This window comes from Aptenodytes patagonicus, chromosome 19, assembly GCF_965638725.1.
Source record: "Aptenodytes patagonicus chromosome 19, bAptPat1.pri.cur, whole genome shotgun sequence".
NCBI classification, from domain to species: Eukaryota; Metazoa; Chordata; class Aves; order Sphenisciformes; family Spheniscidae; genus Aptenodytes; species Aptenodytes patagonicus.
The window spans coordinates 547,211-562,089 of NC_134967.1; the positions used below are offsets into that span (position 1 = coordinate 547,211).

General features: G+C 51.4%; 1 protein-coding gene across 5 annotated transcripts in view; it reads right to left on the reverse strand.

The window, feature by feature from the left end:
- The window catches only part of EPHB2 (EPH receptor B2), a 132,136-nt gene that overhangs the window by 41,220 nt on the left and 76,037 nt on the right, over positions 1-14,879 (reverse strand). For all 5 annotated transcript variants that reach the window (XM_076355924.1, XM_076355923.1, XM_076355922.1 and 2 more), the window contains exons 4-5: positions 8,666-8,821; positions 7,737-8,072 (exon numbers count right to left, since the gene is read on the reverse strand). In XM_076355924.1, coding sequence (XP_076212039.1) covers positions 7,737-8,072; positions 8,666-8,821 — 492 coding nt within the window. The remainder of the gene's footprint in view (positions 1-7,736; positions 8,073-8,665; positions 8,822-14,879) is intronic.

Below are 14,879 nucleotides of genomic sequence, written 5' to 3' on the forward strand. Positions count from 1 at the left end.
GGACCTCAGGAATAGTCCTACAGTAGCTCAGCAGACACATTCCTGCTTGCTCTGTCACACAGGCAAACAGGCTTTGCCCCGGCTCCTTCATGTGGAGATGGCTCCACAGCTCAGAAAATTTCTGCTTTTCCACCTAAATGCTATCATCAGCCACTCTGTACCATCTGCTCTTGTCCTTCTGCTTTAATAACTCTTCTCCCCTTCTGGTGCCCCTCCAGCCCAGCACGTCACTACAGACAGCAAATAAATCCCCTTCACCAAGGCTGAACACACAGTGCCTTTTTGGTCTCCTCTCCGTAACATGGGCTCTCCTGTGTTCTGCTCACCTTATCAGCCTTTCTCTCTACCTGCTACCATCACAGTTCAGCTCTCTTGAATGTGGGTAACCAAGTGTGCATGCAATGACCGTACGATGCTCCACCCAAGCTTTCTGCAATGGTAGTGAGACTTTGCTATAGCTGGTGAACATACTTTGCTTGATACAGCGCAGTCTTGCAATGTGTTGTTTTTCCACAAGGTTTTATACTGGAAAGTTGTCCCCTTCCCATGGTCTGCCACCAGGTCTTCCTCAGCTGCCTTCCATTGTTGAATTTCACCCTGATTCTGTTATTCCACCTCTCAGCGTCTTCCTGGAGGTATCAGAGTCCTCCTCTGTCCTAACAATGTTTGTGTCAGTTTTCTGCACAAGAAATACCCTACCAGATTTTGAAACATCAAGAAGTATGAGACTATTTCTCATGGACCTAAGTTAGTCACCTCAGTTCAGCCTCATGTTTCCCCATTCCAGTGGTAGTATTCTCCCATTTAGGCAGTTCCTGGGCAGACTTCCAGCTTTACTAGTAGTTTCCCAAATCAAAAATTTTGCTGGTGTCCAGACAGGCAGAGTCTACCGCATTTCCCTAGAAAATCAGTGATCTAATTGGAAAAAAAAGCAAGAACAAGCTACACAGACCCGTATACAAAGACTTGATGGGCCCTCTGTCTCTTGATGTCTCAAGTCAAGACTGGTTGCCTTTCTGAAAGATGCTTTAGCCAAAGACAGGACTGAATATGAGGATAATTGATATGCAGGCTGATTTAAAACATCTCTTGGCTTGAACCTTTGAAACTTAGTATAAGAAAGAGCAATGGCCATAAATCATAGCTTGGGAGGTTCAGGTTGGACATCGGGAAAAGTTCCCTCACCAGGGGGGTGGTGCAGCTCTGGGACAAGTCACTGGAAATGTGGGGAGATCTTTGCCTTTGGGATTACCAATAATTGTCTACCCAAAGCCACGGCTGTCCTGAGGTAGTGCTAGCAGCAGTCTTGCCTTAGGTGGGAAGTTGGATGAGAGATCCGAGATGCTGGGATGCTACAATCTCCTGCCTTTTACTTTTATACTGGAAGGCAACAAGAAATAGACATTCATAGCTTTTAAGGTCTGGAAAGTTCATTCCAACTCTTCAAGGTGATTTCTGCATACACTTTCTCAGGTTGTTGTTTCACAGACAAGTAATTCCTGACTGCAGCCAGCTCAGGGCACGGCTGAGAGCAGCACAAGAGAGAACAGGAGATACCATGACTCCCTGCTTGTGTCCAGAGGAGCACAGGCCACTGCTGTGCATCCTTCTGAAGGAGGAAGCCAGCCAGATCTTCTAATGCAAAATGAAAGTGAGAAGATAAAAGCAAGAGACCACGTGCCCCAGGCAATACAGTTCTCCTCTCTCTGTCTAGCCTGCAGCATAACTAATGTGACAAGCAAACAGCAACCTGGATGGCTGGTGAGAAGTGCTAGTCCCTACCAACCTTATACCTTCACCTTGTCTGCTAGCCTGGCTCCACTCCTCCCTCTCCTCACCCTTCCTCCCCTGACCCCTCCATGCTCCCTGTTGCATTTGGCAGTAAAGCTCATGGGCCATGGCTGCAAGGGGTTTTTTTGGGTTGAAGGTGAGGGAAAAATCCTCCCTTCTGGTGCTTTGCACTTCCCAGGATCTGTCTCGCCTGTGCTTCATCACTCACGGCTGAACTCCCCAGCCTTTGCATGAGGTCCAGGCTGGACTCAGTCCAGTCACAGGACACTCACAGCAGAGCAGAGCCATGGCCCACGTGCTTGCTTTGGACCACTGAAACATTCAGCTGTCCTTGAGCTCACAGGCACCTCTGAGTCTTGTCAGGACAGTCCTGTCCAAAAGACACTGCCCGGCTGGGATGCAAGTGCCTGGGCTGTGATAGCCACCGCGAAGCAGAAATTCAAACCCTAATGATGTCTGGCATCAATCCGGTGCACAGGTGTGAGCTGCACATCTCCCAGCCAAAGGACCCATGTCGCAACATACTGCTGTAAAATGCCACCCAGAATAACAATGCAAATAGTCATAACAAGTTATCTGGATCCACAGAGAGGGAGAAATTGTGCCAGTAAACTCCGCTGCTGCAGATGCTGCTCCTGACGGGTTTATCAGGAAAGTGTATCGGTTTCCTCTGTCACACACTAGCTGCTATTCACACTGTATTAGCTGTTTATGGCTCTTTTTGGCTCTGTTCGCAGCCAAGAGCCTCTGACATCAGAGTTAATCCTCTCTTCTTATCCCGTGTGACACAAGAGTCACTCACAAAAGGGACACATTCCCAGAAATCTGGATGTTCTCTTTCCCCCATCACTGGGAGATCTTGAATTTGCCTCTGGATACTCCGGAGCCCAGGGCTTTTTCCTCCCTTCTCAGATCACAGAAGCCACAGTCTTCTACCAAGAGGTGCCCTTCCCATGTGCTATTTAAGTCATCCCTGCCCAAGGAGCCCTTTCCCTCGGTGACTTTCCCAGGGCACTCAGCCTGCCCGCGGTGCAGATGGAGCCTACAAATCCTCACAGCTCCAAGACTCCCCTCCCTCCCCGATCCTCCCCGAAGAATGGCCACAAATTAGCAAGCAGGGGCTGCGTGTTGTCACCAGCAAGAGGATTGACGCCTGGCATGGCTTTCAATTCGTCAAGTGTCATTATCCCAAGCGCTGGGCCATGCTCAACTCCTTGACCCCTGACTTCCCTCCTACGCCTTCCCTCTTGGGATGCTGGCATGGCTCTCAAACACCCTCTTGGCACAGATCTTTTGTTCTGGCATGGCTGAGAAAAGGCTTTTGGTGGCACCCAGTCTCTGCGCGATGGGCTTGTTTTCTTTGGCCACATCACGGTCCCTTAAGACAGGACTGGCTGTGTCAGATGGCAAGTCCTGGATCTCCCTCCCTGGAGAGCTGCTGAGCTTTGGGGAGAGGTGCCACTCAGCTGCAGTGGAGGGTGACTTGGGAGATGTATAGCATGGAGCTGGAGGTCAAGAAGAAACCTGCTGAGAAGAGCAGAGAGAAAACACAACCTGGTCTCAGAGGTGACAGAAGATATTTCCTAGGAAGGCAGTGGGGATCATGCAGAGTTTGCTGGAAGGGGTAAATTCAAGTTGGTTGAAGACCAACTGGGGAACAAGGAGGTGGTGGGAAGGGGATGTTTATTCCAAGCTCTTTTTATCTCTATTCTGTTGGTCTTGGTCCTTTCTAGTTTTCTATACTTTGAAATGGGAAGCATCACACCTCCTGTTCTAACAAAACCTGCCCTTCTGGAGGCTAAACACCTTTGGTCTTTTTAGGACACTCACTGCAAGAGAAAGGTCCAGGAAACTGCCTCCGAGCACAGGCTGGTGCTGGCCGCTCTCTTTCAACCAACCTCCTCCTAAGAAGAGAGGTGGCCTGTCCCTCGGGGCTCCTCTCTGCACTGTGGTGTCTGGACTGCTGATCACTTTGTTGGTAGGACTGAAAAGATGACAACGTTACAGTGAAATGCAAAGGGTAAACCTGGACAGTCTAAGGTCAGCATCAACCTGGGTAGTCCAACTAAGACCAACATCAACTTGGCCAATGCAGAACACGAGGCCATGGGTCCAGGAGGAACTGCAGATGATCCAGCCAAGGGTGACCGAGGCAGCCTGGGGCACAGGGCTTATGAGACGTGGAGAGAGCTGGGCTGGCTGAGCCTGCTGATGAAGACATTAAGGGTGAATTTAATCACAGCTCAACTGCTCGGAGCTCCATTAAAAGAGGGTGGAAACTCACTCTTCCCAGCAGGGATAAGTGATGCAACGAGGGGCACAAGCCACAGATCAGGCTGGAAATTATGAAAAGCATCTTTCCCAGGAGAAAGATGTAGTCCTGGGACAGGTTAGCAGAGACGTAGTGGTTTCCAAGACTCAGCTAGAAAAAGCCACAGCAGATCTGCTCTTGGTGATAGTCCTGCAGCAAGCAGGAGGATGAATCAGAGACCCTAGATGTCCCTTCCACAAGCCCTGATGGGATTCTATGGCACAAATCAGGCATGGCAGCATGATTTTGACAAGTAGCTCTTGTCAAACTGTTTTTTCCTGAACTCAGGAGTTCAGCAGAGTGCACAGACTTAAAGTGTGTGAGACACTGGGCTCAGCACAAGCATCACCTGCAACACATGAAATTAGTTTTAAACAAGGCTGGCACTCAATGGGGACTCACACTGTGTCCAGAACAGCGGAGGCAGCACCTCTCCTTAAAACTATTAGAGATATGGGAGACGATATAAAAACATTGCTGGCAATTCATTCATAAAGTGTCCAAAATAGCAGTGTTAGGAATGACAACTTCTGTGCAGAGCAATGATCATGGCTTGATGGCTGAGCCCACGAAAACAATTATAAGGTTGTGCTTGGGTCTGGAAACCAAAATGCAGGACTTGCTCGCAGAATGGGAGACTGCATCAATGGAAGCAGTGTCTGAAGGGACCAAGACAGAAGTCACCAGGGAGGTAAGAGCTGCCCGCAGGGCTGAGTGAGGTAGCACTTTACACTTCAATGTGTAAAGAGAACAGCGAGACCAGCAAGGAAAGCAGTTTCTCTGCAGTAGAGCTGCTACTGGCTACAATATCTAGTTCAAAAAATTATGATGAAGAATATGGAAGTTTCCACAAAGAGCTGCAGGAAGATCCACAGTCTGGAAAGCAACCTCATAGCAAGAAAGGATGATTCATCTTGGTCTAATTACCTCTTATTTTTCCTTGAGAGAAGCTACCCGACGCCTGTGTCTACATGAAGAGAAATGTCCTACTACCACAACACAACAGCAAAATAAGTTATGTTGATGTAAAGGCCAACGTTAGTGAAATCCAGACCTCGTTGGAGAGGGGTACAACAGTAATGACCGCAGCCATCTTTCTCTGGGAGAACAAGAAGGTGAATTGTGTGTCACCTTCTTTGATCTCAAGTTTCCCTTTTGGGATGATGGTCACCATACCATCACACCCCCCAGTGCCACTCCTCCGGCCACAGTCAGTACCTGCCCTCTGGCTGCTCTACGGGGATCGTTTTCTTATTCTCTCACAGCAGCTTTTTCCTGGAATGCTGAAGAACTTATGATACCTAAAGGTTAAAGATGCTGCTGGTGACATGGCATCTCTCCTCAGTCCCAAAAGCACCAAGCACAGGTGGTCCCCCAACAATGGTCCATTTATCCCTGGGTGAACTAGGGCGATTTTGCCTTGCTTTCTTCAGGGCTGGGAGGTCCCTGAAGGCCAGCATAGTGGGTGCTTTGCAGGGAGGCCATCGTCCAGCTGTGGCAGGAGCACAGCCCCATCATGTCGGTCCTCTGCTCTGCCTGAGATGGAGACCCAGCTGGCTGCTCAACCCAGAGCAAAGGCAGAGGGAGGCTGTAATCGCTTCTTCCCCAGGCTCATCCCTCCCCTCCCACTGCACGCTCTTCTCTCCCCTCAACACCCTCCGTTCTCCTGTCCCAGCTCTGCCTTTGTGTCTGCAGCTTCTGTTACCAACTGCTAATGATCTACATCAAGGCTGCCAGGCGGTGCTGAGTGTAAGCAGAAGAATTCAGAGCCTCTAATTACAGAGGAATTAGCAAGCAGACAGTTACTGTTTAGTGCTAATGAATAGATACATTAAGAGAGACATCACACAGGCTGAGAAGTGTGAGTCCTGATAATAAAGGAGTGTCAAACAAGGAAAACACAAAGAGGAGGATACAGGGGACTGAAAAGGATTTGCCTGCAACTCAGCTCTCCGGTTTTGCTAGGGTGGAAGTAGCCACAGGCAGTATATGAATGTTACAAGCACACCATATAACTGCAAAGTGCAAAAATCTGAGCATTAAATAACTCGTCTATAGCGCGGGACCACGCTGGGGGTGTGCAGAGCCCTTCCCAGCCCCAGGTAGCATCACACCCACCCCATCTTCATCAGCCATCTCTGTAAAGGAAGCTGCAACAGGTCACCATCCCAGACCAGTTCCTCTCTCCTCATCAGGTGCGGACGTGTTCCTGCTTGCAGTCAAACCACGGTTCAATGCTATGCTAAATCTGCCTTCAGGGCTTCTGATACTGAGTTGAAAACACCGTGGCCCCGCGGCTCCCAAGCTAACTTAAGATCAGAGGTCAGTCTGCCAGTTCGTGTGTGACCAAGATATTTTTGCAGGTTACCTCTGTCTTGGTGCTCTGCGTGCCCAACCAAGTGATGCCCATCTGCACCGCTGCCGCTTTACCCCTCACCAAACACCTCCTGTCCCCTGCAGCCAGCACACACCATGGTCTCCAGGCAATTCAGTGGAAATGCAATCATCCACGACTGCCAAATTCAGTCTTGAAGGTCACATGGTGTCCAGGGCAGCCTGGTTCATGTTCACACTCCCCACACACTTGCTGCAGCGCTCAGAGGGACCACAGAAACTCGCTTGCTTCCACGCATGCTTGTACCTTATTGGCATGCTTCCACCGCGCAATCGGTTTAAGCAAAGACCCAGCCCCAGTCTGTGCTCCAGCTCCAGATGGCTTCCAGGTGGGCTGGGGAGAGCAGCCCCCGACCAGCAGCTCTGCGGGGCATCCTGCCACCAGCACAGCTGCTGCCTGGGGGCTGCTGGTGAATCTCCCAGGAGCAGCACTACCAGCCACCCTGACACGTCCCTTCCCCAGCAAAACCACCCTGCACAGGGGGAGCGTAGCAAACCCCCAGGCCAGCACAGAGCTCGAGAGCCCAAATGAAACCCTTCCAGCTCTGCTGCTTGGTCTTCTTCACCAAGGTGACTCTGCAGTGGCACAGGACCTGGAGCAGATTTCCAGATGGTCATCCCATATATCCACCTCCAAGACCCTCTTCTGTGCAGCTTTCCTTTGCTTTCATGGCCTGTCCTGGCTTTCTCTGCAGTCAGAGCAGAGATTGCAGCTTGTGTTAAAATGCTGGAGCTAATCTTACCTTCCCTCCTCAGGAACCAGGAGCAGTAGCAGGGGCTGCAGCAAGGCTGCCAGCAGCGGTGAGCGCTGCTGCTGTGTCTGCAACACACCGATGGTGCGTGCAGCTGATGCTCCAAGGTAACAACCTCAGAAACAGTTAAGCGCCCAGCGCCGGAGAGGGATGCTGAGACACCAGAGGACCGTGACATGAGCTGTTCTGCTGCACTGATGGGGAGAGCAGCTCTGCCTTGGGGCACACTCCAGCTTTTCACTGAAATAAGGGATATTTTTCACACCTGAGGCTTGGGATTCATCCAGGTATTGCCAGGCCCATGCACTTTGGTTATCACCAACGTTACAGAGCAAGCGACACCATGCCACATCTCACCCCACCTCTTCTCCCCTTCAAGCCCTGCTCACCCCACAGGGTTTCAGCCAGCACCTCTTGACCAGGAGATTTTTGCCCACCACCTCCCTTTCCTGGTGAGGTCTGCTGGGAGACACGGGTCAGCATCTTACCAGCTTGGTTGGTGGTGATGTTCACTGATGCAAACTGCGGGGAGAAGGGGCTCTGGTCGGTGACGCCGTTCACCGCCTGGATCTCAAAGGTGTACTGGGTGTGGGCCAGCAGATCACTGATGTAGATGCGGGGCTCCGTCAGGCCCAACTGGCGGGGGGCGAACTGCACGTTGTCCCCACAGCGTGTGCACGCCCCGCGGCCGGAGCCGCAGCTCTTGCAGATGATGTTATACACCAGGTCCTCCCGGCCCCCCGAGTCCCGCGGCGGGGTCCACTCCAGCATCAGAGAGGTCTCATTCACACTGGAGATGACAGCCTGGGGGGCAGACGGGATGGCTGTAAAGGGAATAGACAGAAAGGTGTAAGAGCCAGAGCCCTGCTCATCACTACAGAACCAGCTGCACCCCATCCTTTTCCCCATCCCTGGACAGGACTCTGCAGCAGGCACATGCTGAGCCGGGTGCTTCCCTTGGTGTCAGGGATGTGCGGAGCAAGCTGGACAGCCAAAGGCAGGAGCGGGAACAAAACCTGTTCTCTTAACCCAGGCTCATTTGATTACGTGGCATCTCTGGCAAAGTTCACCAGTTATTTTTTGTAGCGTTTCTGATTCCTGGCCTTTGCATTAATGTCCCACGTGCCAACACACAGGTCTTCTCGTCCGGGTACAGCCCCAGAGTGAAGTCATCCCACTGCCTAGAACAACACAGAGCAACCCAAATTTCTGTCCTCTTTGCACGTGCAATGCTTGCAAGCATAGACTGGCCCAGGGTAAGAAAGACCCACGCCTGCAAGGATGAGGTATTCTGAGCCCCCTGGCTTCCTCCACAATCCCACTGAGACAGATGCCTTTGCTAAGCATCCCTTGGTGCTCTGGTGTCTCCCTTCCCAACCGCACGCGGTCCCTCCCCAGTTACCCAGAGCCCACATACTGGTGCACGGCATGTCGACAGGATCGGCATCTGCCCGGTAATAGCCGTTTCGGCACACGCAGTTAGTGGCCCCTTCCGAAGTCGTCCGGCTGTTAATTGGGCAGTGGACGCATCCTTCATCCCCTTGGCTGGCCTTGAACGTCCCCGATGGGCAGCCTGGAAGAGAACCAACAGCAGTGGTAAGTGGCGAGGACAGGGGCTGGCGGGGATGCCTGGAGCCTGGCAGTGCTGCCAGAAAACACCCTTTGGGGCTTTGCAGAGTCCGAAGCCAAGACCTTACAATTTGAAGTAAACACAGTGGAGAAGGAGCAGCTGGTTTGAAGGCTCTGAGGAGGCAGGCGCTGCTGCTCGCGCTGCCTGTAGAGATGGGGTCCCCATGCAGACATCTCTCCCGCCTCGTCCCCAGCCACGAGCGCAGAACAGGGTCCACTCAGGGATTCTTACAAATGCAAAGGGGATTTTTAGTCACCGTCACGTAAGAAGATGCGAGCGGCTGTACCAAGTCAGACCAAAGGTCCCCATGGTCACCAGAATCCTCTCCCCAACAGCGGCCACCCAAGGAGCGGGGCACACGCATTGCCCACAACACCTTCCCACCCTCCAACAATTTATAGCTCAGGGACTTTCTAAGAGGCAGGCTCTTTGCATTTAACATCCCTTGTGCGATGTTTCTTCCACTAAGTTACTCAGTCATTTTTTTATTCCATGCAAACATTTTGCACCCATTTTATCCTGCAGCACAGAGCCCCATGGTGTAATTGTGTGCTGTGTGAACAAACTGCTGCCCTCTGCTATGAAGCTGCCAGCTGCCACTTCATTTGGTGCAATCTCACACTTGCATTGGCAATGAACACTCAATCGCCATCCACCTTCTCCGTGACCCTGAGGGTTACACAAATCTCCATCATGCCCCAAGCAAGTTGCACAACAACATTCACTATTTTATTCTCTACTCTTTTCTCATAATTAGCCATGTCCAAATTATTTTTTAACCACCAATGTACCAACTGGACGACCTATTATAGCCCCAAAGTCTCATTCCTGAGAGACACCGGCCAACTCACAGCCTACCTCTGTGCATGTGTGTGTGAAGTTGGGTTTTTTTCCTCCCATTTGCATCATCTCATGTCTATTGAATTCCAGTTGCCTTCTCATTCCCCAGTCATGCCATCTCATAAGGTCCTTTTGCAACTCTCCACAGCCAGGCCTTGTCTTCCCTACTCAGTATCATAAGCAAATTGTCACTTCTGCCACGACTGGCAGCAGCGTGCTGGGGTCTACCTCCACTGGGGCTCAGACCTCAAAGCCACTCACAGATGAAGAAGTTGCTCCGTTAGCAACAGCTGCTCAAAAAAGACGCGTGTTCAGCCAGGCAGGGTGGGCGAGGGTGGCACGGGGGTGCATGGTGCCTACAGCAGATGGGTGGTGAAGGCTGGACCACAGTGTGAAATACAGTATTAACAGATACTGCACAGGTGGCTAAAAATATCACTGCAAAGCTTTAAACACCAGAGAGTCCTTTCCAAGTCAGGGGATCACCAATGCCAAAGCAAAAGCTTGGCTATAAGCATTTATCGGCATGGCTCTCGGTGATTACTCTTGGTTGCGACTTTCCGCCGCTGTTAATTTCTGGTGCAGCACGAAGAGCCTGGGGGGTGCAGGTGGTTTCTGCACTGAAACGAGTTAAACAAACTTCTACTTCAGTTCGCTGCCAAGGCTTTCAGGAATGAGGCAGATCAGAAAAACAGCCTGGGAAAAACATACGCTCAGGGTTGCTGTAAGCAAGAGCTATTACTGAGAAGTATCTATTTTTTTCTTTGAAAAAAAAAGATAGTTTTTTTCAGTTTTCATCTCCCTTCCTTCAAAATTACCTCGAGTTTCCAGTGAGAAAAGCTCTACAGAAAAATACCATGCAAAGTCCCTCCTGCCTCCTACAGTCAAAGGATCTGTTGAAAAACTAGCTTCTCCTCATTTTCCTGGATCTTTCCACCCTTGCTGTCCCCTATCCCCCACGTGTTTGACTCCATTTCTGACCCTATTCCCAGCATGTCCCTTGGTACAAACCCACCTCAGAGGGTGTTAAGCTGTTGGGAGAGTTGATGCCTGCGTAGTTCTTCATTATAGAGAAGTGATGGTGGCTCTGTAGCTGAAATGATAACAGGGTCCCCGTACTAATACCAATTTTTGAAACACGGTAAGACCAACACACAAAATTGCTCTAGTCTGACATCCAGGGTGAAATATAGGGTCATTTTATCAAAGACGTTTTGAGACACGGGCCTCTTTCACCTTCCTGAGGCTTATTCTAAAAATAACAACTTTCCCATAAGGCTGCTTCTGCATCAAGAGAGAGAGACATCAAAAAAATGCCTACGCTGCTGAGATTTAGCGACTGGCCCCGAGAGACAAAAAACATTCCCCAGGTTTGGCCCGGCACAGACTGCCAGCCACAATTAATACTTCCGTGTGCGCTGTTCTTACAGCGGGGCAAAAATTGGGGGCTGAATGATTGTTCACCAAAAATACCAAGCTGGGATGCTAAAACTCTTTGCACGTGCCATCAAAACATGGCCAGAAGTTTTGGCAACTTTATTCCTCCCTGGGAGGTCCCACACACCGACATGGGATAAAATAATCCTGGAGAATCAGAACTTCTCCAAAGATAAATGTTCTGAAATCATGCTGAAAGACAGGAAAATCACTGAAATCTGATGCAAAGTCCTTTTTTATTTTTTTTTTCTCAACTAATGACAACCTCCAGAAGTAAAATAAACGAACATCATGTTCAAAACTGTTTTGTTCCCTCCAGGTCTTCCTCTGGGTGAGAAAACAGCTTTTAATTTGGAATCCACCCAATTTCTTGTTTCCAGGGTAAACAGCAAATCAAAACTGAAATCTTCACACAGGGGCTAAGCCCCCTCCTGTTCGACCAGCGTGGATGTTCTCACCACTTGCTGGAAGACACGAGGACCCAGTTTTCTGCCCCGGGTGGTGACAGCAGCTTTGGGACACGCTGCTTCCCCTTAGGCTTGCAATGAGGGCAGGGGCAGAGCATCCCTAGAAACTCCTGCTTGGAAAGAGGGAATTGAAACAGTGAAAGCACAGAAATTTCTACTTTTTCAGAGCATCCTTCATTCCAGGAGGGCGATTACCATGACAGTGGCTCTGGCCCCATCACTGAAGCAGGGGCGGTTTGCAGCTTCCCACGTGGTGGGTTCCCGCATCTCCAGCACCAATCGGAGGATGCTAATAGAGGTTCACGGGAAACATATGGACCTTTACTTGCCTCACCGCTGCACATAGGCATGGATGGCTGCCTCGCTAGGGTACAGCTTGGAGACAGCAGCGGGTTTGCTAAGAGTACTGGCTGTAGCTCTCTCAAACAAGATTGGGAATGCCTGAGCAGCACCGGGTGTCCTCGTTTCCCATCCACCCACTCCCAGGGCACGGAAAGGTGGTCGTGCCTGGGAAGGCACGTGTTTTGGGAAGGGAACACCATGGAGAAGGACCCATGAGGGGTCCTGCCCTCCCCTGCAGGAGGACCACGCCGGGGATCTGGGAGGGAAGGCCACTTCTGCAGCATCTGCTGCTGGAGGCAGCACTGGCATGAGGTTTCCAGCCTGTAGCGCTGCCTGCCCTGGGGCAGCTCGGCGGAGAAAGGCATGCTGTGGCTCAGCCTGAAGGAAAAGCTTTGGCCAAACGTGCAGGAGGGGCCGCAGAGGGGTTCCCTGTTTGCTGGCCCCGTGTCCCACTGCCTCTCTCTAACCAACTTTTTAATTAATCCAGCGTGAGCTGAGCAGGCTCCAAACAGGCTCCTCTGCATCAAAAACTGCCCTGGTCTTCAGAGCCCACCCCAGACCACTTCTGCAAACAGCTCAGAGCAAACAGCTTTCTCTTGCAATAAAAGTTTCCAAAACAGCACCTTCAGTCCCTGCTAATGGCTCTGAGGAAGGGTCCTCCTCGGCTCCCTTTGCCTGGCTTTGTTCCTCCTGGCAGCAAGTCTCCTTCCACTCAAGCAAGGCGTTTTTAACGGCTGATGGAAAACAGGCAGCCCCGGCTCTGTCAGTCAGGATCCGCCAAGAGTCTTAAATCCCCAGCCTTATCTCCCAGCTGCCTCTCTTCTCCCTCTGGGGCCGGAGGCAGGGGGCAGGCAGGCTGGCTCTGCAGCCCGACATCGTCAGCATCCCTGGTGCTGCAGGACCTTGGAGCTGGTCACCTCGGCCGCATCCTGCCTCTCGCCCTCCCCCGTACTTTTGGGAGCCCTCTCCCATGGCCCTCCCCACTCCCACTGGCATCCTAATCACCCCGCAAACCCTAAGCAAGCCTCTGGCTCCTTTGGCCACGCACCATGCAACTGCCCCCACACCGACCCCATGCCGAACAGGTGCCAGCGATTTGCTCTTATGGAGTGCAAAGAAAATAATGTCCTGGGCCATGCCAGGAGGAGAGTGGCCAGCACATCGAGGGAGGTGTTTTCCCCTGCCAGGCACTGGGGATGCTGCCGCAGCTAGTTTGGGGTTGCCCAGTTCAAGGGCAATATGGAGAAACAAGAGAGTCCAGTGGAGGGTCACCAAGATGGCCAGCCCTGGGGCACAGGGCATACGAGGAGAGGTGGAAAGAGCTGGGATCTAACTGCAGCTGCAGCTATTTGGGGGCAGATGCAAAGAAGACAGACCCAAACACCTCTCAGGGCACCAGACTCTGTTACAAGGGACAAGGACCACAAGTTCAGACTGGACATTAGGAAAAGCTCCTTCTCCAAAGGATGGTGCAGCCCTGGGACAGGTCACAGTGGGGTGGTGGATCTCCTTCCTTGAAGGAGATTCAGCTAAACACCGTGACTGCCTTGAGCTAATGCTGGTGGCAGCCCCGCTGCAAGTGGAAGGCTGGACCCCAGACTCCAGACCCTCCTCCACCAGCACTTCTAGGTCTCTACTGCTCGTGGTATGTGTGTGGGTATTTATGATGTTGTCCTGTGCAGAAGATTATTATGTCCAACCAGCTCTGAATTTACCTCTTTTTCCTTTCATCAACCTTGCCCTTCTTCTTGCAAGATGAGGTGGGTGTTGTAATGACATTGCCACTTTTCCCATACTCTTCCCCATTCTGCCACTTGTGCCTCGGCCCTTGCTTTTAGTTCTGCATGCAAATGGGTCTCACTTTGTCTCACCTGCCAAAGTTGCTCATTCTCTGCTTGTTCCTGTCCCCAGACCTTCACACGATGGTGTTTGTCACCTTAGCAAAAGGCTGGCCTCTGGACAACCCAAAAGAGCAATGCTGCCCATTGCCTTTGGATGTGCTTACACTTCTGCCATTGGCCTCTCCAGAGGCCAATGTCCTCTCCTGGACATTTTAGTGCTGGAGGGAAGAGGACTCAATCCTGCCTTGCAGGGCTGCAGTGCAGGAGGCAGGTGGTAACACCCAAGCCCCTTGGACTTGGCATTGGAGTTGGCTGCTAGCTCTGAAAGAGAGAGGATCTTGGACCTCTAGGTGCCAGCTCTCTGCACTCATCCTTCCTGGGGCCGCACAGGTCCTCCAGTTTCCCTCCTGATAAATTTAATTAGAAGCCTACACTGTTACCTCATACTTGAGATAAGCAATTAATCCCATTGCCAGGTGCTGTCACTGCCAACAACTCTGACAGCATTTGGAGAGCAGAGGATAGAAATACAGAAGGGAAAACAGGGTTAAATGAGATTAACTGAAGGGGAACGTGGTGCTCAGCCGACTTCTGTGATGGGGATTAAAGAGTTGTCAATAAAGGAAGAAGTCACAATGCAAATGTTCCTGTTTAACCCCGTCGTTATCCACAGGACAGAAATAGAAGCAGACGGCACAGGCCTGCAAAAGCATCCTCCCGTTGCTAGCAGCTTTTAGACAGGTCCCCATGTCATTGACTGGACAAGCATCCTGCACCTCACCAGGAACTCAAGGAGATCAGCTGGGTCACATCATCTCCCCAGCACACAGGCACTGCTGCTCTGGCCTCACAGCTGGAGGTGCCAGGACTCCAAAACCCACATCCCCTACAACAGTGCTCCCCAGAGATGCCCCCCAAACCACCTCATCTGCCCCCCAGCTTCAGCCCAGGGCTCCTTCAGACACAATCCCCTTGGAAGTGCCCCTGGTAAGGACTTCCACACTGCACCCTGCCTGTCTACAGCTCACCACCGGCTGCTTGGTTTAAGAGGTTATGTCTTATTCTCACCATCAT